Below are 25,315 nucleotides of genomic sequence, written 5' to 3'. Positions count from 1 at the left end.
ACCGTCGGCTACCTGCCAGCTCGCTCGCGAAAGGACCCTGGAAACCGAGTCGTGGCCAGCGTCTTGTTAAAAATTCTCCGCCTTCCTGATGACGTCACCAGCCTCACCAGCCATAAACCTCACCGCACGTCACTGATAGAAAGTATAACAAAAGGAAAGGGTATATATTTAGAAGTAACAGAATGTAAATGTTGTATATATTATAAAAATGAGTAACTATGAAATAAGGAGGTATATGTATAAAACAATAGGCCTTAGAATGGAAAATTGGTAATTGGTAAAAAGAAATATATACCAATAATGGAAAGCTGTAAAAAGTGTACTTGTGATTTTAATGTTTTAAAAATGTTGAATAAAAATTCTTTTTAAAAAATGCATGTAGAAAAATAGGTGGGAAGGTAGCAGAATTCCGTGCGCCTTTGGCATTTAGTCACGCCGGCCACATGACCACAGAGACATCTTTGGACAGCGCTGGTTCTTTGGCTTTGAAATGGAGATGAGCCCCACCCCCTAGAGTCGGGAATGACTTGCACAATTGTGCGAGGGGAACCTTTACCTGTGGGTATATACCTCTGTCTGGACCCTGTTTTTCAAACCTCTCTGTCCTTTTTCATTGCTGCAAACTACTCCTAGATCCATTGTTCACCTATAACTTTTTTTTAACTATTCTATTTCTTCATTGCTGCAAACTGTTCATAGATCAGTCATTCATCTATAACTTTTTTAAAATAACTATTCTAATTCTTCTTCTTTTAGAATTTGGATCCTATCTGCCTTTATAATGGGCAGATCTTTTTAGTCTGTTTAAAATGAAACGCTAACTTTGGGGTTTGTTTCTTGATGTTCATCTGGACCAAAATCCTGATGGTAACCTATGAATCTTCCATTTTGTCTGGCGATTCTTAAGCCAGTAATTCCAGTCTCAGAAACCCTGAGTCCAAAAGCAGCTGACTTTGACCACACATTTCCTGCTAACGAGTGCTTGGGTTTCATTTAATACATTTAATACCACATTAATTATAGAGTTCCCAGCAAGCTTTATGCTACGCAAGTGCTCTAAAGTAGCGCATAAAGCTTAGTCTTCCATGATTTAAGTAGGTGCCCACTTGGGTTTTATTTTCGGAATCTGGTTTTAATTCTAGGGATGCTTGGAAAAGTTTACGCTTCTGGAGCAAAGTCCGGAAACGGATCTATCAGTCCAGTATTCCTGTGGGAGCGATTCTTATGCAGCTGAAATCTTGCGGCCTGATGCTAAATCAGTCCCGTGATCAAAACAAAGAATAAGGGAGACGCTACACACGTACAGAGAGAGAGAGAGAGAGAGAGAGAGAGAGAGAGAGAGAGAGAGAGAGAGAGAGAGAGAGAGAGAGAGACTTTCCCTTCACGTGTGGCGAATGAGACCACAGCAAGCATTTGTACACTGTTTGCAAGATAAATAAAAATTGTGTTCCATATATGTAGCAGTCCTTGGATGCTGTTTATAGCTTTCCTGTAATAAACGAAAAGTTTCCAAAGCCATGCGAGGCTGTTTCTTTGTTGCAGGTCAGGCTTGTGTTGTGTCTGTAAGAGATAACATGTTTCACTCAGTGAAATCAGCTTTCAGTAAATAAAAAACATTGGTTCAGCCTAAGCTGATGAAGAGTGTCTGGCATTATTTTGCGCTGCCAGCCCAGATGGTTTAAATCATGTTTCTGCTGGTCTTTTCATCCCAATAAGACGAACAGTGCCTTTAAAAAAAAATAGAGAGCTTCTGTTTATTTAAAAGTGAATTCAGTGGATGTTTAACTGTCAGTCCCTCGTCAAAGATCCTTCTCTCCTTTTCCCAATCAAACACACCTCTTTCTTTCTTTCTTTCTCTCTTTCTTTCCTTCTTTCTTTCTTTCCTTCCTTCCTTCCACACTCACTTACTCACCTTCTCTTCCCTCCCCTCCCTTCCCTTCTTCCCTCCCTTCCCACCCTCCATCTGTCTTCCTTCCTTCAATTCCCTTCCTCCTCCCTTTCTTCCCTCCCTTCTTCCCACTATCCCTCCCTCCATCTTCCATCCTTCTTTCCTTCTCTTCCTCCTTCCTTCCCTTCTTCCCTCCCTTCTTTCCACCCTCTCTCCTTCGGTCTTCCTTCCCTTCCCTTCCCCTTTCCTTCACTTCTTCCCTCCCTCCGCCTTTCTTCCTCTTCCCTTCCACCTTCCTTCCCTTCTTCGCTCCCTTCTTCCCACCCACCTTCCCTCCCATCTTCCTTTCTTCTTTCCTTCCCTTCCTCCTTCCTTCCCTTCTTCCCACTCTCCCTCTATCCATCCATCCGTCTTCCTTCTCTTCCCTTCCTCCTTCCCTCCCTTCTTCCCTCCCTTCTTCCCTCCCTTCTTCCCAACCTCCCTCCCTCCATCTTCCTTCCTTCCTTCCTTCCCCCATCCATCCATCTTCCTTCCTTCCCCAAAAGTGTAGCATTTCTCTTTACAGACTACACTGTAAAAAAATTATGGAATTGTCAGGAGCATTTTTGCTCTCTCTCATTTTTTCTTAAAGAAAAAAGTGTTGTTTGGCACTTCCCTGGAAAAAAAATACATCACGGTTGTCCAGGAAAGTAAAGTGTAAATGCAGTCTGATTCTGATTAGTCATAATCGGAGACATAAGCAGGATCAGATCAGCAGAATAAATAAGTAAAAGCATTTCTTTAAAGACTGTGTAAAATATCTGGGATCTACTCCCACTACCAGGCTTGCGGTGCTGAATTTGTTCTGCATCATTTACTGCAAAAATGTTGTTAGCCTTTTGACATTTTTTGTAACTTACCAGGAAGTTAACATTGAGTGGTGTTCAGGCTAGTCAGATCATCAACCATTTAAAATTTTAGCAACAGGTTTTTGAAGGGGAGTTATGAGGATTGGTTGAATGGAGGCATATATCAGAAAATGTAAAATGATGACAGCTGTGTGTTTCTGTGAAGATAGAAAACCTCCAGCTGGTGATAGCAATAGCACTTAGACTTATATACTGCTTCATAGTTCTTTTACAGCCCTCTCTAAGTGGTTTACAGAGTCAGCCTATTTGCCCCCAACAATCTGGGTCCTCATTTTACCCACCTCAGAAGGATGGAAGGTTGAGTCAATCTTGAGCCTTGTGAGAATTGAACTGCCAAATTGCAGGCAATTGGTAGTCAGCGGAAGTAGCCTGCAGTACTGCACTCTAACCATTGTGCCACCATGGCTCATGATAGTTGCAACGTGATAGTTGCAAGTTGCATTCCAGGAAATTGTGATAATAAAGGAGTCCTGTGGATTTTACTCCGCTAGTCGTTACTGACTAACTCAGTGATGGCATGGTGGCCACTGAGCCAGCTCTCTCCGAAGACATTCCCATGGTCATGTGGCCAGCATCATGTCCCTGTTACCTTCCCACTGAAGTGGTACCTATTTATCTACTTGCATTTGCATGGTTTCAAACTGCTAAGTTGGCAGGAGATGGAGCAAGCAACGGGAGCTCACCCCGTCTAACCACCACAACTCTGCTTCTGTTTCTGTTTGATCCCAGGCACAACAGGCAAAACGTCGTCACCCCCACCTCCATCGGTGGATGTGAGGCAGATGAGCGAAAAAGTGGAAAGCATTTTGTTTCAGCTTCGCCAAGTGACCCGGGAGAGGGATGAGCTCCGCAAACGTCTCGCCCTGTCCTCGCCTGGGTCAACCTTCGATGACTGCAGGTGAGAGCAGAATGCAGAGATTTATTTCTGTACAGGGTGTAGAATTCTACTTGAGTATTCTGACAAACCCTCTGTAGTTAAATCAATTATTCCTTTATTAGGAGTGCCAGAAGCCCCAGAAAAAAGTCTCTCTCTCTCACACACACAACAGGCTAACAAGTCTGTCTGGCAGGGAAATAAATAGTTGTCTGTCACACCTATTCATTTCCGCCACCTGCCTTTATTCCCCAGATCTTAGGTGGGGCTTCGCTAGCAGCGGTGGTTCTTCCATCCCAAGGGTCAGCCCATTGATTTCCACTACTCTCCCCTCCTCTGCCTTTTGCACATCCGCATGTCAGGCACTGGACCCAGCTGTTCCTCCTCTTCCTCATAAGCCACCAGACCTGGGGGCTGTTGACTCTCCATCTGAGGGCTGATGGATGGCCCAGGCTCTGCCTCTGTCTCTCTCTCTGACAGCTCTATTCCATCTTCCCCCTTGGAGCTCTCAGGTTGCCTTGATGATGACCTTGACTCCCACGCCTCCTCCTCCTCCTCCGATTCGGCTGCTGGAAGAGCCAGCGGCCGACAAGCACAACATCGAACTTCAGTTCCTGGGAATCAAAGATGCCTCCTTTTTATATAATAATAATTAATAATTAATAATCGTGAAATATTGCAGCCCTACCATTGAAACTACGCGATTATGGATGAAACATGTAACAGTGATACCCATTGTCATTGGGGCACTTGGTACCATTCCAAGAATTTTATAAGATACATCAACAAATTGCAGGTTCCTGCAATAACACCAGCGGAACTGCAAAAAACTGCGCTACTGGGAACATCGTACATCTTAAGAAAGTACTTGGTTGATACATAGGAGGCTGGCAGCAAACCGTATCAACCATTAGCACCAGTCAGTGGCATTTGTGATGCATTTGTGAATGTTCAGTTGACTGAGTTTTATGTTTGATGAATAAAAGATATTAAAATTATTATTATTATTATTATTATTATTATTATTATTATTATTATTATTAATAATAATAATAATAATAATAACAATAAATAAAAAATGATGGTGATGGACTTGGGAGAATCTCCTTATAGCTGTTTTTTGTCCTGGGCTATTGATACAGCAAAGAAAGAATTTATCTACTTTCAGGATTGTGTCTGTTTACGTGGAGTTGTTTGTACACACTGTGTACATTTAGAGAGCCAACACTCCTATGCAGACAGGATTGAGAGCATAATGTTCCTTCTATGGGACCAAACAGACTGACAGATAGATGATGGATGGATGAATAGATGATAGATAGACTGACAGACACACAGAAAGACAGAGAGATACCGTGTTTCCCCGAAAATAAGATAAAGTCTTATTTTCTTTTTACCCACAAAATATGGCTTGGGCCTTATTATGAAGGGAGGGTTTATTGTTTTGGGGTTGCCGGGCGGCTGCTCTCTTGCAAGCAGGCTCCCAAAGAGCCGGGCACAGCCACATGGGCAAATGGCTGTGTTCTGCTCTTGCAGCAGCATAACACAACAGCCATGAAGCGACCATGCTCACGAGCAGCCACCCGGCAAACCCCCTTTGCAGCCGGGCACAGTGCCATTCACTGACCTAGAGGTATCGCCAAGCCGCGTCAGCGGCTGTTTGCTGCCACCCAGCGACGCCTTTGAAATGCCAGTGAATGGCGCTCTGCACGGCTGGAGAGGAGGGTTCCGCGAGCGGTTGTTCTGCTCTTGCTCACATGCCTCCCAGCCTCATGATGCCCTGGCCAGCTCTTCCTGCAGAGTCAGGGCACCTCCACTGCCGCCACCGTCGCTACTGCCCTCCCAGCATGGCTTTTTCAGCGTCTTCCAAACCAAGTCTTCCAGCAGTGGCTGCTCTGGGCGTACACTCTATGGTTGTACGCTCTGCCGGCAGCTCGCCCAGCAACCCCCCTCTTCAGCTGGGCACAGCGCTGCTCACCAACTGTCAGCCTCTGCTTTGCTGCTTGTTTTCGGCTGCCTTTGAAACGGGAAGGGTGGGAGATAATATGATATTTGAAGAAGGGAGTGATTTTCTCACCATCTACTACGCATGCTGCAGATAGTGGAATTACCGCCAAGGCCAACCGTCCGGTATACCAACCTGATGATGGGTTTTGAAGCTGCAGCCCACATGATACCTGTGGGGTGTGCGGATTGGACTGGGGGTTGGGGTTACTAGGGGGAGGGAGTTGGGTCACATATTGATATCCATGATTACGCACGCTTTTGCCTCAGATCTTGCTTTGCTAGCTGCTTTCTATTCATAACCAGTAAAAGTACTCTTAATTCTGAAAAATGGAGTTGAGTAGTTTCTTTCTTGGTTACTGATGGAGGCTGCCCTGACATCAACCTAGCGGTATCCCGAAGGCACCAAGCAACGTGATCACCTTTGCCTTCCCCCCCGGTTCCCGCGGCTTGGCACCTTCGGGATACCGCTAGGTTGGTGAGCGGCGCTTTGCCTGGCCGGAGGTGGGGGGTTGTCCAGGGGGCTTATTTGCAGGGGAGGGCATATATTTTTGCCCACCAGAAAAATGTGGCATGGCCTTATTATCAGGACATGTCGTATTTTCAAGGAAACATGGTAATAAGGTATGTTGATAGACAGACAGACAGACTGCTTTTAATATTCTTACAAATAACTCTAGGGGGCAAACATCTTACACACCTTCTTCCTCATATTTTTGCCACAACAAGAATCCTGTGAGTTGGGCTGAGAGTCACTGGCCCCAAATCCTCAAATATATTCTTTGTTTAGTAGAGAAAAATAATCTAACAATCTGTCTGCTAATATGCTTTAAGATAAAATATTCAGGGTAGAAAAAAAAACAGTCATTGGGATCTCAAGCTAAAAATACTTCGTAAAGAGGATTTGGTGGTACTTCAGTCCACTTAATGTCTTTTCTAAGTTGAAATTTCTTCTTTGCTTGTCTAGCAATTTCTCTTGCAAGCCTATTGTGTCTTATTACAATGACTTGATCTTCAATGGTCATGGATCTTGTTGATTTTGGCAACCTGGTCCTATCCCACTGCTTAGAGTGCTCTTTATTGAAATCTTCACTTCATTTTTCAGTATCCACTAATCCTTATGAACTAGAGTTAGGCGTTTTGAGGTCGCTTTTATGTCCATCAGGAGAACTTCCACAAAATAAGGAGATTGTTGAGAATGAATGCCTTTGGTTTTATTTGCCCAAGCCTGCTTTTCAAATCACTGTCTAATAATTTGCAAATGTTCTGCCAGGTGAATGTTTAAGCCAGTGTTGGCGAACCTTTTCGCCACTGAGTGCCGAAACGGGAGCAGGTACATGAGGGAGCACTTAAAACCGGAAGAGTACCTCTCCGGCTTGCACATGCAGGAGTACCAGAAAGCGGAAGAGCAGCTCCCCGTGCACCGGGAAGCTGAGCTTCTGTTTTCCCGTATGCGCATGTGCGCCGGTCCCCTGGTCTTCCAGTTTCTGGCACACGTGCGCACAAAGACCAGCTGGCCAGCCTGCATGTGTGCGCCGAAAACTAGAAACTCTGCTTCCTGGTGCACACATGCGTGCCGGGGAGCTGCTCTTCCGGTTTCCAGCGCTCCCAAACATGCGAAGACCAGCTGCACTGGAACCCAGAAGAGCAACAGGCAAAGAGATGGCTCTGCATGCCACTTCCAGCACGCATGCCATAGATTCGCTATCATGGGTTTAAGCTTTTCCAAGCAGTGTGTCGATGCCACGTGGATTAGACAACAGGGGAGTTTTCTGAACACCTCGGAGAAAAACCTTCCTCTCTACAACATTTAGGGCCAAGCTACACACGATCCAGATTGTGTAAATGTTGTATGGTACAAAATGGAAGGAAACATGATGCTTCTCACTCTAGGTACAATTTATAGTGAGAGCAGAATTGGATGACTATCAGGGTTGTGAGTTAGTAGCTTGGCACTTTGACAAATCAGCCATCGAGAGATACATAGACCTAAACAATATCTATAGACTATGCAAAAGAGACAACCAACCAGCCCAAAAAAGAACAAAAAGACCCAAGCTCCTCTCTACCAGCTGTCAGCTCCCAGATCAGCATAGATGAACTCCAAGGTTAACCTCAGACCAACAATCCAGTAAACAACACCCCAATCAAGAAACTGCCAAAGAAGCCAACAGCAAACAGCCCAAGCAAAGAATCTCTAAGGCCGTCCCCACTTACAGAATGAGACAATTCACCGTAGCCAGCTCACTGCAAAACAACTCTCCATGGCCAAGTCAACATTTGAGAACTCTCTGCGAGACAATTCAACAATTCAATTTAATTATTTAAAATAATTTAAACCTTTTTTTTTATTTTGGTCATTCACATTTTATTTTGCCCCTCCTTTGGCATCCTTTGTTTCATGATTCTGTTGGATTATGGCAGGGTTCCAAGTAACACCCCCAACGAAAGAAGACTCCGAGGCTTGAGTTTCCTCAAAGTTCCATTTTATTTGAGTTGTCGTATTGTCACAGCTGGGAAAACCCGAATCTGAAAGTTTCCAGGTTTTCCTCACCCAAATGAAGGTTCAAGTCCCTGCCCAACATCCACATGTCTATCGCATGGCCCAATCATTCACTGTCCAAAACTGGAGATGCCTCCTACTCACAGCTGCAGGGCAAAGTGACCTTGTCTCTCTGAGAAAAGAATGTTATTTTGACTATATATCTCCCACACTCCATATAATTCCCCCTCCCATTTTCCTATTGCAGAAAATGTGGCAGGCCTGAAAGCCCAAAGTAAAAGGTGGCTTCCAGGTCTGACAGATTATTTATTCGATATTAGTGTAACAAGTTGACTGCGGTGAGTTATCGTAGCTCCTCTCACCAACACTGACAGGGCAAGCCACTAGAATATAAACAGAGAACAAATCCCACCCCACTTTTGGCACTGTTGATGTTACCTAGTTGGGTCATGAAAGGCCTGCAAGAAAACAAGCAGGCCAATGAATAGGTTAACATTAGCAATTAAGGAGAAAGAACAAACTGATTATTACTTGATATGGGAAGTGTTTTATGAATGGTTAGAGAATAAAAAGAAACTGGAAATAAAAGGAAAGTTTAAAAAAGGTTAAAAGAACAAAAAATATATTAAGATAAAAATGAGAATAAAATGACAATTGTTAGTATTACTATGATGAGAATAATTATGTTTAATGTTGTTATGGTATTTTTATTGGAAATCATGTTAAGGAAAGGAAGATTATTATAATGTTTAATTTTTCAATGTACTATAATTTATGGAAGGATGTTGCACAGAAATATTTATACTCAGACGACACACTGCTTAAGGAAAGATGGAATGTTTATATTTAAAATTTGGAAAAGTAAATAAAAAACTTAAAAAATAAAACAAGCAGGCTCATGTCAACCCTGAGCTACAAAGATTCTCCTTTATTGTCTGTGGGCTAGATCTGAAGATTGGGGGGGAAAGCAGTGATAAATCCCTTCCATACTGTTGACTAAGTGCTCCAAAGACACTTTAGCTTACTGATGTGACCATCTCTTTGTGGTAGGCCTAACCCCAAACCAAACCACGATTACGAAAGATTGAAGATACAGTGTATGAAGGCTATGTCGGATCTACAGTCCCTACAGAACCAGCATACCAAAACGCTAAAGAGATGCGAAGAAGCTGCTAAGGAAGCTGATTTCTATCAGTGAGTAAACATACACAACCTTACTGGGTGTTTGTTTGTTTTTTTAACTTATCTTTTGCATTGAATAGGTTCTCTTAGAGTTGGATATTCAGGGGCTTTTATTGCTAGCTTACTTATCCTCTCAGTCTGTTTGTCTCTAAAATGTCCTAATTCTAACATCGGCGGAGGGAGAATCTACAGAGCATTTGATAGCGGATTAAGGATTAGGGTTCTTTTTTTTAATCTCGCAGAGAGAAAATCAGCTTTTGAAAGCTGTTTGAATGCAAACTTCTCTTGCAAAGGGATGGAGCAAGGTCTGTAAAAGTTACTTTCCCCAGGCTTAAAACATGCTTTCATTTCCTTTTGATTGCATGTTTGGGAGACATATTTGTTTTCTGTTTCTGAATCTTTTTTCCCCTTGATTGGGGTGCAGGTCAAAATATTTCCCTGGGACAGTTAGATACAGTAGTCCTTGAATTTCAACCATTCTTCTCCTCCTCCCCCCTCCCAAGATTGCATTGGTGCATCAATGAACCCTCAAAAAGTTGAATCTTCATTTAAAAGTTTTACTGCTTTTAATGTCCAAATACTTCATGACCCTCAACTTTTTCCTTGCATTTTAGTAGAGAAGGCCAGCAGTGTGATTTATTTATTTATTCATTCATTCATTAGAATTTGTCAAACAGAAACAAGAATAAGAATAAAAGAATATAAAAAATGCAAATAATTTTCCTGCGGATCACCAAAATTTTCTCGTGGACCCTCATTGGTCCATGGGTCACCAGTTGGTGACCGCTGAAATAGATGACCATTCGAGACAATTGCTCTTTAACTATCTCCTTTAAAAGTCACTTTTAATTTCAAGGCGCAAGGGGTCATTTCATTTTGGCCTTACTTGTGTGCCTTTCTCTTCTGGCCAGTACGTTACACAGCCGTCTGCTGAGTGACCAGTCCCAGCTGAAGGAGGACCTGGACACCTTAAAGAGGAAAAACAGCCAGTTTGTACGAGAGCACAATCACCTCCAGCAATTGTGTGAGGAAATGAAGAGGCTTCACGAGGACGATCAGAAGGAGATTACAAACCTACGCAGCCAACAACAGCAGGTATTTCTTTCCCTGGTTTTTTTAAGGTATAGCTACTCCTCGACTTGCAACAGTTCATTTAGTGACTGTTCGAAGTTACCACAGCACTGACAAAAGCAAGATATGGCCGTTTTCACATGATCATTGCAGCATCCCCGTGGTCACGTGGACAGAAATTGGATGTTTGGCGACTGGTTCATATTTATGACGGTTGCATGTAATTCCCTTTTGCAACCTTCTGACACGCAAGGTCAGTGAGGAAGCCAGATTCACTTAGCAACCGCATCACTAACTTAACAACCGCAGCATTCACTTAATGAGTGTGGCAAGAAAACTCACTCAACTACTGTCTCGCTTAACAACAGAAATGTTGGGCTCTGTTGTCATATGTCTAGGACTGCTGTAGTTTCCATAGGAAAGGTGGTGGGTTTTTTTCACAATTAAAATGTGTATTAATGCATTAGTAGTGCTTTTTATTTAATTAGCGTATTGGTTGCATTTATTGCTGATGGCTTTTCGGCTATGCTTTTTGCAGAATTTAGGCACCATGATTGAATTTTTTCTTAAGGCAGATCTAAGCAATTTAGTGTTTCTATTTATAAACTTTCTGGTTTTTCAGCTTTGCAATCAGCTTGAAGATAATTTATTCCAAAAGCAGTTTTCTGATATTAATTAGATCACACTAGGATGTTCTATAGTGGCTCAGTGGCTAAGGCGCTGAGCTTGTTGATCAGAAAGGTCTGCCAGTTCGGCGGTTTGAATCTTTAGTGCCGCATAATGGAGTGAGCTCCTGTTACTGTCCTAGCTTCTGCCAACCTAGCAGCTAGAAAGCACGTAAAAAATGCAAATAGGAGCCACCTTTGGTGGGAAGGTAACAACGTTCCGTACACCTTCAGCATTCAGTCATGCTGGCCACATGATCACGGAGATATCTTCGGACAGCTCTTTGGCTTTGAAACAAAGATGAGCACCGCCCCCTAGAGTGAGGAACGACTAGCACATATGTGTGAGGGGAACCTTTACCTTTACCTTAGAGTATTCTATAGGCCATTTGGTCTTTAATCTGCTTGTTTCTATACTGAATTTCGGTTGTGCATCAATGCATGGACCTCTGTCTTCTCAGTCTGTAAGGAATTCTTCTGCTAGGATTCAGCTTCTGGAAATCCAGTCTGGATTTCTTTCTCTTCTACCTGATTCTCACCGCCTTACTTAGAAGATAACTGATGAATTTTCAGCTCCCTTGAATCTTCTTGGCCAAACCAACAAGAAGTTGCCAAGTGGTTAAATGAGAGAAATCTAACCAATGTTGCCCTTATCTACCGTATTTTTCGGAGTATAAGACGCACCTTTTTACCTCAAAAAAGAGGCTGAAAATCTGGATGCATCTTATACACCGAATACAGCATTTTTTTGCCTCCCGAAGCCCCGCCTCCCTTCACCAAAATGGCCTTGCATACCCTTATGGAGGCTTTCAGAGAGCTCCTAGGGGCTGGGGAGGGCAGAAATGAGGCTAAAATGGGCCATTTTTTGCCCCCCCCCCGACCCGACTCTATAAGCTTACATAAGGCTATGCATGCAATTTTTTTGACAAAAAAAGAGGCCTGTTTTTGCAAAAAATGTTTATTGCTTGTTTCCCCCTCCCCACACACACACACCAGGAGCACTCTGCCCGTTGGAAAAAAAACGGACCTGTTTTTGTGGAAAACGGGCTGTTTTGGGGAGATTTCCAGAGTGCAAAAACTTTTTTTTTTCCTTTTGGAAAGCTCTTTAACTAGTTGATGAGAATTACATTGATCAAGTGCTGTACCAGCAGACACCTACCTGTCTATCCCTTTATCTACCTACCTGCCTAACTAACTACTGTGTCTCTCTCCTTATCTATCTACTGTATTTCTCTCTCTCTCTCTCTCTCTCTCTCTCTCTCTCTCTCTCCCTCCCTCCCTCCCTCCCTCCCTCCCTCTCTCTCTTTCTCTCTATCCCTCTCCCTACCTACCTACAAACACTCTCCCTCCCTTCCTACTGTATTTCTCTCTCTCTGTTTCTCTCTTTCTCTATCCCTTTATCTACCTACCTACCTAACTACTATCTCTCTCCCCGTACCTACCTACTGTACTTCTCTCTCTTTCTCTCCCTCTCTATCCCTCTACCTACCTACTTTTTTAAAAAAATTGCCTCTTCAAAACCTTGGTGAGTCTTATACTCTGAAAAATACGGTAGGTAGAACAGTAATTCAAACTGATGAGCTCTCTTTTCTACATTAATTGAAACAGAAGAACAGAGTTGGAAGGGTCTTCTAGTCCAATCCCATGCTGAAACAGAAGACTCTACATCTGTGATGGCGAACCTATGGCATCTATTCATTGGCCCGTTTGGGCCAGTTTTTCGCTCTCCCCAGGCTCCGGAGACCTCTTGAAGCCTAGGGAGGGCAAAAAATGGCCCAATGGGCAAACCAGAAGTTTGTTTCCCAACATCTCGTTGGGCCGTTTTTTGTCCTCCCCAGGCTCCGGATGCATTCCTGAAGCCTAGGGAGGGCGAAAATTCCTCCCCTGCACGGGGGTCGCTCGCACATGTGCAATGTGGGGGGGGTTGCTCACTCATGTGCCAGGGGGTTTGCTCACTCATACACAACTGGGGGGAGGTTGCTCGCACATGCACCTGCGCGCAATAGCGCGCAGCCGCACAGTTTTGGCACCCTTTAGAAAAAGGTTAGCCATCACTGCTCTACACCATCCAGTCAAATGGTTGTCCAGTCTATTTTTGAATAACTCCAGTAAAGTGATAAATCTGTGTAGAGATGGACCCAGACTATTTAGTTGAAACGAACCTGGTATTTCATGCTACATTCAGACCCTTGTCAATAAATTAATCCATCTTATTTTCAGTACAAAGTAATTTTACAAAGTAAATTTTTCAGTAAAACACACACACACACACACACCTCCTTTGTATAGTAACCCATCCTGCATTGCAAGGAAACCAGCAACTTAAACATGACATGATAATCTAAATTTAACACAACTCCACTTTATTAAAGGGATTTGCAGATGGTCAATCATAGGAATTGAGCACATCTTCAGATTAGGATGAGTTGTTGTTTTTTCCCCAGAAGTCATTGCATTGGCAGGACATCTGTAATCTCAGAGGATTGTCCTGATGGATTTAGCTCTTTCTCTGGGACTCATCCAGCTGTTGTTTATGCCATAATTCTTTTTCAACTTTCAAGCCATTCCTAAAGACCTCAGTGTCCCTATTTTCTATTCTGGCAGCCTGAAATTTCCTGTTGCTTCTATTTTTAGATTTCTAGGTAGTCCAGTTTTTTCCACGCAGTTACTTTTATTTGTATTTTTGCGACTTCTCGCTGTTGTCCATTTATCTGCCTCCTGTTTCTCATTCATCATCCCTTCATCCTCTAAAACAGGGGTGTCAAACACAAGGCCCGCAGTCTGGATCTGGCCCATGTGACTGTCCTGGAAAATGTAAGGGGCCAGCCTGCGTCGTTTTGGCCCAGTCCAGCAGTTTGGGGAGTGGTATCAAGCTGGCCACACCCACCTAGTTTGTTAGAATATTCATGACTGGGAGAGACATGGTAACAAGTCAGCTAATGAATAAGCATAGCAACTAAATCAGCCAATGGGAGCTGAAACAGATTAAAGCCTGGGTGAGGTTTAGCCCTGCAGCTCTGTGCTGAGAATTGAAACTGAAACTAGTCTTGTCTGTATTAAGCTCTGTGCTGGAAACGAAGCTGCTCTGTCTGCTCTAAACTCTTGAGATGAAACAAACTGTTCTCTCCTGCTTGTGTTCCGCTTGTAACTTCTACCACATTGAAAGAATCTACTATTGGTATTGTACATTTATTCATCTGTTATTATGTATATAAAGAAGTTAATGAATCCAGCTGAATCAGTTATTTGTGTGTGCTTTCTGGATTTGATTTTTCTGCAACAAACTCTGACACAGTTTGCCATGCCCACCCAGTCAACCATGCCCAGTGAGTGGTATGAGGCTGGCCACGCTCACCCAGTGGCCACACCCACCCAGTCAGCCAAACCACCCCCCAAGGTCAACCACAGCCCTGATACAGCCCTCAGTGAAACTGAGTTTGACACCCCTGCTTTAAATTACCAGCCCTGCATTTAAATTGCACTAAAAGTCATAGATGTATATAATCACTAAATTCATGTACAACAGCAATATGGTTTGCGAGTGCAAGGATTAAGATAAACTGCAAATTCACTAATAAGTACAGTGAGCCCTTGACTTATGACCACAATTGAGCCCAAAATTTCTTGCTAAGTGAGGCATTGGTTAAGCGAGTTTTGCTCCGTATTACGACTTCTCTGACCACGTTTGTTAAGGGAATCACTAAGTTCTTAAATTAGTAAGTGAAACTGGCTTCCCCCGCTGACTTTGCTTGTCAGAAGGTAACAAAAAGGAGGTCACATGACCCACGGGACACTGCAACCGTCATAAATATGAGTCAGCAGTTGCCAAGCATCTGAATGTAAATCACATGACCCTGGGGACTCTACCACGGTCATAAGTGCAAAAAATGGTCATGTCACTTTTTAAAGTTGTAATTTTGAAAGGTCACTAATTGAACTAGTTGTAAGTCGAGGACTACCTGTATGGTATGGAAGATTCACCAATTGCTCTCTAGGATTTTCTTTGCCTCCTATAAACATTTAACGTGAATCTTACTGTATTTTTTGCTCCATAAGACACCCTTTTTTGTCTCCCAAAAGTGGGTGGAAATGTCTGTGCATCTTATGGAGCGAATATTGCCAAAGCCCCGCCCATTTGCCAGCCCCTACCTTTTGGCCATTTTTGGCCTCTGTTCATCCTGATTTCAGCCTATGTCCCCTCCCCTTTTCAGCTTCCACACATCCCATTTTTGGCCTCTGTGCTTTCTGTTTTTGACCTCCATGTGTCCTATTGTTGGCCTCCGTGTGCCCCATTGTTGGCCTCCACACGTCCCGGTTTTGACCTCCACACGTCCTATTTTTGGCCTCCACGGACCCCATTTTTGGCCTCTGCAAGTTGCACAGAGGCTGAAAACGGAGCACGTGGAGGCCGAAAATGGGAGTGCATCTTATGATCAGATGCGTCTTATGGAGCAAAAAATACAGTAATTAATTTGGAGCCATCCAGAAGCTCCAGTTGGAGCAAAATGCAGAAGCCCACTTGGTTTTGTGCACATGTGCCACCTCCCCTGCCAGAGCCGTGTTGGTTGCTGATTTGCTTTCGGATGCAAGCCCTTCATGGCTTGGGACCAGATTGTCTGAGGGACCATCTCTTGCCGGTCACATCCACCTGACCCGCTAGAGCGGGGAGGCAAGGAATGTTGCAGATCCCATCCCCTAAGGAAGTAGATCTGGTGAGACCCAGAAGAAGGGCCTTCTCTGTGGTGGCTCCCTCTCTCTGGAAAATCATCTCTTTGGAAATTTGACCGGCTCCCACTGACACTCTTTCGTAAGCCACTGAAGACCTGTTTTTGCCAGTGGGCCCAAGGAACCCAGAGTTGGATGGAGCCCATTAAACAATTGATTTGAGTGTTTTGTCACCAGGTAGGGTGGTGTGTGGGGTTGTTTATCATTTTATTATTATTGCTACATTGTGTTTTTATTATCTGTAAGCCGCTGTGAATGAGTAGGTGGCAATACAAATTATCTAAAATAAATAAACCTCATTGGGAGCAATTTACTACTGTGTTTCTCTGAAAGTAAGACAGGGTCTTATTTTCTTTTCACCTCCAAAATAAGCGCTTGGCCTTATTTTCAGGGAGGTCTTATTATTTATGAGGTGCAGGAGGTTCCTTAACCTTACCCACGACCCATGGATCAGCTGATCCAGTCAAGGCTGGAAGTTCTGTCTCTATCTGGCACACTTGCCAGTCCTAGCCTCGCTGGGCCTGCTGCTCTTTTTGCGGCCGCCACTAAGAGAAGCGGCGCGGTAGCTAGGATTTGTGGGGGCAGCCTCCGTGAGGTCATTTGCATGGATGGCAGGTACATGGGCATGTTCCCCCCTCCCCTCCCCAGAAATGACCGGCACCAGCTCCGCATGCGTTTAAATATTTTAGGGGAAGGCTTATTTTCAGGGGAGGACTTATTTTAGTGAATGCACTCAAAAGCCCGATTGGGCTTATTATCCAGGGAGGTCTTATTTTCAGGGAAACAGGGTAGTTGATTTATGAAGAGATTATGAGGCGGCAGTAGAAGGTGGAAATTTGGAGAAACGTTTTATCTTTATGCTAGGAAAAATTATCTTACTCACTGCTGATCGTCAGCTCCAAATCTGTGGCCCCCTAGACTTTCTCCTTGTTTTCGGAGAAGCTTCAGGAACTGTTTCAGAAAATCCTAACAATATTACCAGTGTAAGATTTGTTGTAAAAATGACCCATGTCACAATTTTAGCATGGCATTGAAGGCTTTGGTGTATCCATGAAGCTGTGCCAAGGAGCTGCTTGGAGTGATTTCTTGTCATCCATCTGCTAGATTGGAAAGTTGAAAATTGTTGTGGAAGAAAGCAGTACAGGTATTCCTCAACTCACAACCACCCATTCAGTGACCGTTCAGAATTACAACAAAACTGAACGAAGGATGCCTGAAATGATGGCTGTTGCAGCACCCCCATGTCACCTAGGGTGTAGGATATGACCAGACTAAGCCCGAGGGACAACTTCCCTCCAGGCCTTCCTGTCCTCTACCCTCCCCCTGTTAGATTGGGTAATGGGTAGGCACTTAACGGTAACAACAGCTCTTTATTAAGTACAACAAGTGAGAACGATCCAGCGAAGGTTGAGTCTGACAGCAGCCCTTTTATAGGGAGCTGTCAGACACTTCGACCAATAGGATTAAACCTCTGTTCCCGCCAGAACAGAGGACCTTAGTGGAAATCACTGACGTTAGAGCAAGTATCTAACACCCCGGAGTCCATTTAAGCTCACGCCGACTGCTCAGTGACTCCATCAAGCCACATCATTCTCTGTCGTCCCCTTCTTCTTTTGCCTTCCATCTTTCCCAGCATTAGGCTCTTCTCCAGTGACTCCTTCCTTCTCATTAGGTGGCCGAAATATTTGAGTTTCATCTTTAGGATCTTGCCTTCTAAAGAGGAGTCAGAGTTGGTCTCCTCTAGGACTGACCAGTTTGATTACCTTGCAGTCCAAGGGACTCACAGGAGTCTTCTCCAGCACCAGAGTTCAAAGGCCTCCATTCTTTGACGCTTAGCCTTCCTTATGGTCCAACTTTCGCAGCCATACATTGCAGCTGGGAAAACCATAGCCTTGACTATACACACTTTTGTTGGCAGGGTGATGTCTCTGCTTTTTAGGATGCTGTCCAGATTTGCCATAGCTTTCTTCCCCAGGAGTGTCTTTTAATTTTTTGGTTGCAGTCCCCCTCTGCCGTGATCTTGGAGCCCAGGAAAATAAAATCTGTCACTACCTCCATTTCTTCCCCATCTATTTGCCAGGAATTAAGAGGCTGGATGCCATGATCTTAGTTACATGGACTTATAGTAGTTACAGTAGTTCAAATGTTAATGTCCACTCCACTGAGCCATTCAAGGACAGGGTGGTCTATGTTGAAAAAAGCAGACATTGCGCCAGTGTAAGCTCTTGATGGACACTCAGACACAATGTGGTGGATATTTTGTTGAGGAGCATCACAGTCACACTGAGGGGTAGAGACCACACCCCACTTAAACCATGAGTCCTGACAGACACCATGTTGGGTACGGATCTTGTTCAGAGTTGACCAATGCTGGCGAGGAAGGTCAAAATCTGACACCTTTTGTGTAGGGTCATCTATGTAACTTCCTGTATCTGGGCGTTCGGCAGCCCATTTGGCTTTCCACTGTGTCTTTATCCGTTGCCATGTATTTAGAGAGCCAGGAGTTCTACAAAGATGTCTGGCGGCCAACTGTCGTTAACTGCCAAATCTTCAATGTAGTCTGGCTGCCAGTTGTTGCTAGTTGTTTGGTTCACACTACCTTGCTATCCAGGGTGCACCACGAGGAGGCGAACTAGCATCACACCCCTCTTACGTATAAATATAAGAAAAAGATTTATGTTTAAGTCTTTTAAAACCCGTTTAAAGATTTATGTTTAATAAAACTATTAAAAATATACAAAATAAAATATTTTTATAAAATAAAATATAAACCAAGGTGTGTTGGCACAGTGAATAGAATGCAGCATTGCAGCTAATTCTGTGACTGCCAGCAGTTCGATCCTGAGCAGCCGAAGCTTGACTCAGCCTTGCATTCTTCCAAGGTCAGTAAAATGAGGACCCAGATTTTGAGGGGCATGATGCTGACTCTGTAAACCGCTTAGAGAGGGCTGTAAATTACTGTGAAGCAGTATATAAGTCTAAGTGCTATTGCTATTGCTAAATATAAAAAAGTATACAAATATAAAATATTTGTTGATGAGTTTAAAACACCCAGCCAGTAAAGTCATTCTGACTCAGGCATTATTACCAAGCTATATATTTCTTACTCAGTTCCAGGTGAATAAGAGAAACATGGTTTTATTTTTTCAGGTACATACAAAAGTTTGAATTCTAACTCGGTTTGAGGAAAGAGGGAATACACCAAAAGAAAACCCATTCAGTGGCTTAGACGCTGAGCTTATCGATCAGAAAGGTTGGCAGTTCGGCTGTTTGAATCCCTAGCACCGCGTAACAGAGTGAGCTCCCATTACTTATCCCAGCTTCTGCCAACCTAACAGTTCAAAAGCATGTAAAAATGCAAGTAGAAAAATAGGAAGCACTTTTGGTGGGAATGTAACAGCGTTCCGGGCGCCTTTGGCATTTAGTCATGTTGGCCACATGACCACAGAGTCGTCTTCGGACAGCTCTGTCTCTTCAGCTTAGAAACGGAGATGAGCACTGCCCCCTAGAGTCGAGAACAGTTAGCACATATGTGCGAGGGGAATCTTTACCTTTGCCTTATATAATGTGAGAGATTATAGAGAGGGACAGAAGTTCCTCTTAATCTCCTTCCAAAATAAGATTTACTAGTGTCACTGTGCATACAGGCTCAGCAATTTTTTTCCAACAGGAAGGTACAGGAAGCAATAAATTGGTATTTTCTCATAGCCTGACCCCTTTAAAAGCTGCAGCTGTTGCAGAATTTTATGGCTTCGTTTTAGCATGGAAGGCTGCCTTAATAGTGTTAGGAGGAAACACAGGAGTGATATAAATAAATGTATGTATAAAGCAAGCAAACAAGCCAGTCGTTTGTGCTGCTTAACTATTTGCTTCTATAGCCACTTCAAAGAAAAAGGAGCTTGACCAGTGCAGGAAATATATACCACATATGGAAAACAAGTAAGGCAAGGAAAAAGGGTACTGTGTAAAACAAAAAAACCGTTTGCCTGAAACTTACACACAGTTCAGGAATGTCTCTCCCAGCCCTGCCCGCCTCCATTTTTGATCCATTCAGTCTCAAAATAACCTGCTCTTCCACCAAATTCAAGCAAGAATGCTTTCCATATACACAATACATCACACAGCAAGGCAAGCGCCAACACATAATTTTCAGGGTGTGTTGGTGGTATAAATGTTTACAAACGCTGCAGATCAATTGGTGTATAAAGAAAGAGGAAGTTAGAAATAAAATACCTTCTTTCTTTCTTTCTTTCTTTCTTTCTTTCTTTCTTTTTCTTTCTCTCTCTTTTCCCTACCTCCTTTTTTTCTTCCTTTCCTTTCATCTTTTCTTTCTTCCCTCCCCACCCTCTTCCTTCCTTCCTACTCCCCCTTTTTTCCTTTCTTTTCCCTTTTCTTTCTTTTCCTCTCTCCCTCTCCCTTCCTTCCTTCCTACCTTCTCCCTTTCCTTTTTCTCTTCCTTTCATTTTTGTAAAAAGCATTTATAAACAATTGATGAATTATATGCCATAAGATAGATAAGATTCTTCCGTGATGATTTATTAACTATAATAATTAACAACACTGTGGAGACCATAGCAAAATCCTGCCATTCCAGCAACCTTATCTTTTTTATTAACCTTTTATAAATTTGATTTCAACATTGAAACAAACTTATTTTCTCCTTGTCTTTGAAGCTTTCGTGGCTATTTAAACCATCGTAGAATTAACAAGTTCTGGTTTTATATGGCACCAATTCCACTGTACCCAATGAACACCTGCATTTTATAATGTACATACAGGTAGACCTATGGCCAATAATTGGGCCCCAATTTCTGCTGTTAAGTGAGTTTTGTCCCATTTTACAACCTTTCTTGCCACAGTTGTTAAGTGAATCACTGCAGTTGATAAGTTAGTAACCCGGTTCTCAAATGAATCTGGCTTCAACAAGGACTCTACTTGCCAGAAGCTCACCAAAGGGGATCACACGGCCCCAGGATGTTGCAACCGTCATAAGTATGAACCAGTTGGCAAGCATCTGAATTTTGATCACATGATCATGGGGATGCTACAGTGGTTGTAACTGTGGTCCTAAGTCACTTTCTTCAGTTCCGTGGGAACTTTGAATGCTGACTAAATGAACTGTTGTTAAAGTCGGGACCTACCTGTATTGTTCACCTGTTGTAATGCAATAAAACATCCATGGGCATAATTACTGCCGTGTTAGTTACTATCGGTTTTGTTTCCTTAGAGTAGGACACATCTCTTGGTTGCTTTTCAATAGTACAAGGGAGCAGGCAGTTGTGGCCCGCCAGCCGCCAGCGGAGCTGGTGGCAGACTTAGACGATGAGGAGATTGGGGAGGATCTTGGGCCAGTCCTGGAGCCTGGGGAAGGCTCTGATGGGTGCTCTGTGTTGGAGGCAGAGATAGAGCCAGGGCCATCTGAAATTTATCAGTTACTTTCAGAGTCGGAGATCAGTGGGGTAGAAGAACAGCTGGAGCCTGTTCCAGATGTACTAATGTGCAGGGATGTCAGGAGAGGAGAACAACTGAGGACAAGGAGCTGACTCAGGAAGAAAGGCACATGTGGCTGCCGAACGGCCCCTCCTGGCTGGTGGAATAAATAGAAGCAAAAGAGGAGTGGGGGTTGTAGGAGACAACTGTTTGGATTTCTTTCGGAAGATTTGCTCATTGAGGTTCGTGTCTCAGAGACTGTTTGAGAGACTTTAATTTACAGTTTTGCAGCTGGAAGCTCTCAGCCTGGCAATTATCCAAGGAACTGATAAGGTCTGTTACTGCAATTAACCCTTTGAAGGATTATTGCCTGGACTTTTCTGTGTGTGAATGCCATGAATTCACAGTAGCTAAATAAAGAAGGGTTTTTCGGGACAAGGAGTCTGTGTCTTGGTTCTGCTAAGGCTGGGTCAGAACAGCAGTGAAGTAGACCCTCGGATACTTGGCAGATGCTCTGAAACTTGTTCCAATAGGCCTGCAACGAGGTCGCTTGGAAGGACAGATCCTTTGGCTAAAATTACTTCCTCCAACAGATATGCCCATTGATTTTTTCTATCCATCTGCTCTTTTTGCCTATGAGCTTCCTGTTTCCATGGGGGTAGCCTTTGGCCTCACCGAGATTTATTTGCTCTCTCCTTCTCGTCAGCGAGTTGAGCGGGGAAACTCCTTTTCCGCTTTTGTCCCTCTGATTTTTTGTGGACTCCTGTTGACCATTCTTCTGTATCCTCTTGTCTTTTGTCTTTCTTGAAAGAGTAAAAGTAGTATGGTCTCCTTCGATCAGATTTGACTCCCGGAGATGTCCTTAAGTCACCCCACTTGATTTCCTGGCAAAGGTACAGGAGCAGATTGTAGGTAGCCCTCAGCTGAACAACCATTCATTTAGTGACCGTGTAAGGGTTCCAAAAAACACCCCCAACAAAATAAAATTCCAAGGCTTGTGTTTCCTTGAAGTTCCACTTTATTAGAGATGTCACATTGGCACATCTGGGAAAACTTGAATCTGAAAGCTTCCAGGTTTTCCCACCCAGTTGAAAGTTCAAGATCCTGCCCTAGCACCCACGTCCATCACATGGTCCAATCTTCCACTGCCACAATGACAGATTCCACCCATTCAGTTCTGGCCAGGTGCAGAGACAAAGATGACCTTGACTTTCAGAGAAAGAATGTTGTTATGGCTACACATCACCCAACTCCGTATAATCCCCCCCTTCCATTTTCCCACAGTAGAAAGCGTGGCAGGCCTGAAATCCAAAAAAAAGATGGCTTGCAGGTCTGACACACCGTTCATAGTTACAACGGCACTGGAAAAAAGGTGACTTAGTTTTTCACAGTTACGACTTTTGCAGGATCCTCATGGCCATGCGATTGAATTTCAGATGCTTGGCCAGTGGTTCATACTTATGACCTTTGCTGTGATCCCCTTTTGCAACCTTCTGACAAGCGAAGGTAATGGGGAAGCCAGATTCTCTTAGCAACCAGGTTACTAACTGCAGCAACTCACTTAACAAACGTCTCACTTAACAACAACAAAAATCAACTCAACTGGAGTTGTAAGTTGAAGACTACCTGTATTTTCCTATTTTCTTTTCTTTCTTTTTTTTTAACTCCCCAATCGAAGCTGCAGCCCTGGGGTTCTCTAATCAGGCCCGTTTTTCACCCTCCTCGAACCTCCATGAGTGCCCTGCACTTACCTGCATCCCAAACGGGCCACAAGGGGACTCCTGGGAGGAGCGGGGTGGGCTTGGCCAGCCAAGAGTGGGATTTGGGTATTCTCTGAAATGCACAGAATCTTAGCTAGAGGTTTCCCGAACCCCTACGAACCCTCAGCAGCCCACCCGTGTATGTGTGTTTGTGTATATGTGTGTAGAGATTCAGAGTGTTCATTACAAAGATCAGTACAATTTAAAAAATACTCAAACAATATCTAGTTAAATGTTCTGGAATAAAATAATGACAAATAACAAAATCTATGTTACTAATAAAGGAGAATATTTGTAGCTGTGGGTTGACATAAGGGGTCCTTAGCGTTCTCTAAGCTTCCTTGTTTTCTTGCAGACATTTCACCACCCAACTAAGTAACATCATCAGTGCTAGTAAACAGTGGGGTTTGCTTCAGTTTATATTCTGGTGGCTTGCCCGGTTAGTAATGGTGGGTTTGGTCCTAGAGATTCTTTGGTTGGGCTGTTTGCTGTTGGCTTCTTTGGCAGTTTCTAGATTGGGGTTTTGTTTACTTGATCGTTGGTTTGAGCTTAACCTTGGAGTTCATCTATGCTGCTCTGGGTGCTGATGGCAGTTGGAGAGGTGCTTGAGTCTTTTTTGTTCCCTGGTTGATTGTCACTTTTTCATACTGTAGTCCAGTGATGGCTAACCTTTTTGTTGTTGGTTGCCAAAAATACGATCACACATGTACAATCGTGCATGTGCCTGCTGGCATCCATAATGCAAAGCACAACCCCACATCCGTATGCGCGCACAATCCCCCCACACTCCCCACTATACATGGCACACTGCTCGCCTCCAAGCTGAGCTTAGTATTTCCTCCCGGGGGCCAGTAGACGCCATTTTCACCTTCCCCAGACTCTAGGAAAGCCTCCGGAGCCTGAGGAGGGTGAAAAATGGGCCCAACATTGGCTTTCCACGGGCCCTCTTGAAGCAGGAGGCTTTCCTGAAGCCTGGGCTGGGCGAAAACACCCCACCCCCACCCTAGAGGCACTCTGGAAGCCAGAAACGGATCATTTCTGAACTTCCGGTAGGCCTGTTGGGCCTGTTTTTCGCCCTCCCCAGCCTCCTGAGGCTTTCCTGGAGCCTGGGAAGAGTGAAAACAGCCCTCCCCCAGCCCTTTGGAAGGCTGAAAATCAGCTGGCTGGAATGCACAGGCACATTGGAGCTGACAGCGGCAGATATAGCTCCGCGTGCCACCTGTGGCACGCATACCATAGGTTCGCCATCACAGCTATAGTCTATAGATGTCATGTCTAGGTTTCTATTGATGGCTGATTTGTCAGAGTGCCAGGCTTCTGGAAATTCCCCAGCATTTTTGGATTTGACCTGGTCTAGTATGGCCATATTTCATGAAATCTGTGTTAAAAACATAAATTCGGCAGCCTAACTATCAATTGCACATAAACAAGAGCACGGCTTAAAATGTAATACAATATTAATCCTTAAATTGTGGTAGCCTATAATTTTTAGGTGCCAAAATACAACAGGGCGATAATATCAAAAGATTTGGTGCATTAATTGTATAACATGGTTATAAGAGATTATGTAACACGTTCTGGTGAACCTTTAGTGCTGCTGTGCAAAATCTACATATGTGTGCACACACAATCAAGTTTAGGTAATTACTACCACTTATAGTGACAATGAATGTGACTATAAGAGAAAATGTAGAAGAGAAAAGAATGAGGTGGGACATCATCAGGCTTCGTCCAATTTTTGCCTTGTGATACACTTATGTTACAACTTGGTCCTTGGTTAGAATGCAGTACTGTAGGCTGACTCTGCCCACTGCAAGGAGTTCAATCCTGACTGATTCAAGGTTGACTCAGCCTTCCATCCTTATGAAGTTGGTAAAATGAGGATCAGATTGTTTCGGGACAAAAGGTTGACTCTGTAAACTGTTTAGAAGGGGGTGTAAAAGCACTGTGAAGTGGTATATAAGTCTAAATGCTATTGGTATTGCTATTGTCTGTTGAGGAGACGGCTACTCATGGCTTCAGCCTATAATGTTTGAACCTAAATCTAAGTCTAAAATTCCCTTTATTCTATAATGTGTGATGTCCCCTAGTGATGAAAAACATCATTAATATTCTTTATTATTCTTTGGAAACCCTGAAAATTACAGTAACTTCAAGGAATGAAAGTACCGTATTTTTCGGACTATAAGATGCACCAGAGTATAAATTGCACCATGATTTTAAAAAAAGTTTTTGCACTCTGAAGGCCTCCCAAACCCACTCCACGCCTCATTTTTTGCAAAAAAAAAAAAAAAAAGGCGTGCAG

The 25,315-nt window shown here is 43.6% G+C and overlaps 2 protein-coding genes across 3 annotated transcripts in view; both read left to right on the top strand.

Moving 5' to 3' along the window:
* Nucleotides 1-25,191, top strand: part of POLR3A (RNA polymerase III subunit A) — a 169,562-nt gene extending 144,371 nt beyond the window's left edge. Inside the window, exon 32 of the mRNA XM_081956497.1 lies at nt 25,177-25,191. The gene's annotated coding sequence lies outside the window, so the exon portion shown is untranslated. The remainder of the gene's footprint in view (nt 1-25,176) is intronic.
* The window catches only part of DLG5 (discs large MAGUK scaffold protein 5), a 154,126-nt gene that overhangs the window by 54,205 nt on the left and 74,606 nt on the right, over nt 1-25,315 (top strand). For both annotated transcript variants that reach the window (XM_081956495.1, XM_081956494.1), the window contains exons 3-5: nt 3,526-3,694; nt 9,228-9,371; nt 10,271-10,454. In XM_081956495.1, the coding sequence (XP_081812621.1) occupies nt 3,526-3,694; nt 9,228-9,371; nt 10,271-10,454 (497 nt within the window). The remainder of the gene's footprint in view (nt 1-3,525; nt 3,695-9,227; nt 9,372-10,270; nt 10,455-25,315) is intronic.

This window comes from Natrix helvetica (assembly GCF_964273705.1).
Source record: "Natrix helvetica genome assembly, chromosome: 5".
NCBI classification, from domain to species: domain Eukaryota; kingdom Metazoa; phylum Chordata; class Lepidosauria; order Squamata; family Natricidae; genus Natrix; species Natrix helvetica.
The sequence above is the reverse complement of the archived record's forward strand: the minus strand, read 5'-3'. Positions and strand labels throughout refer to the sequence as shown.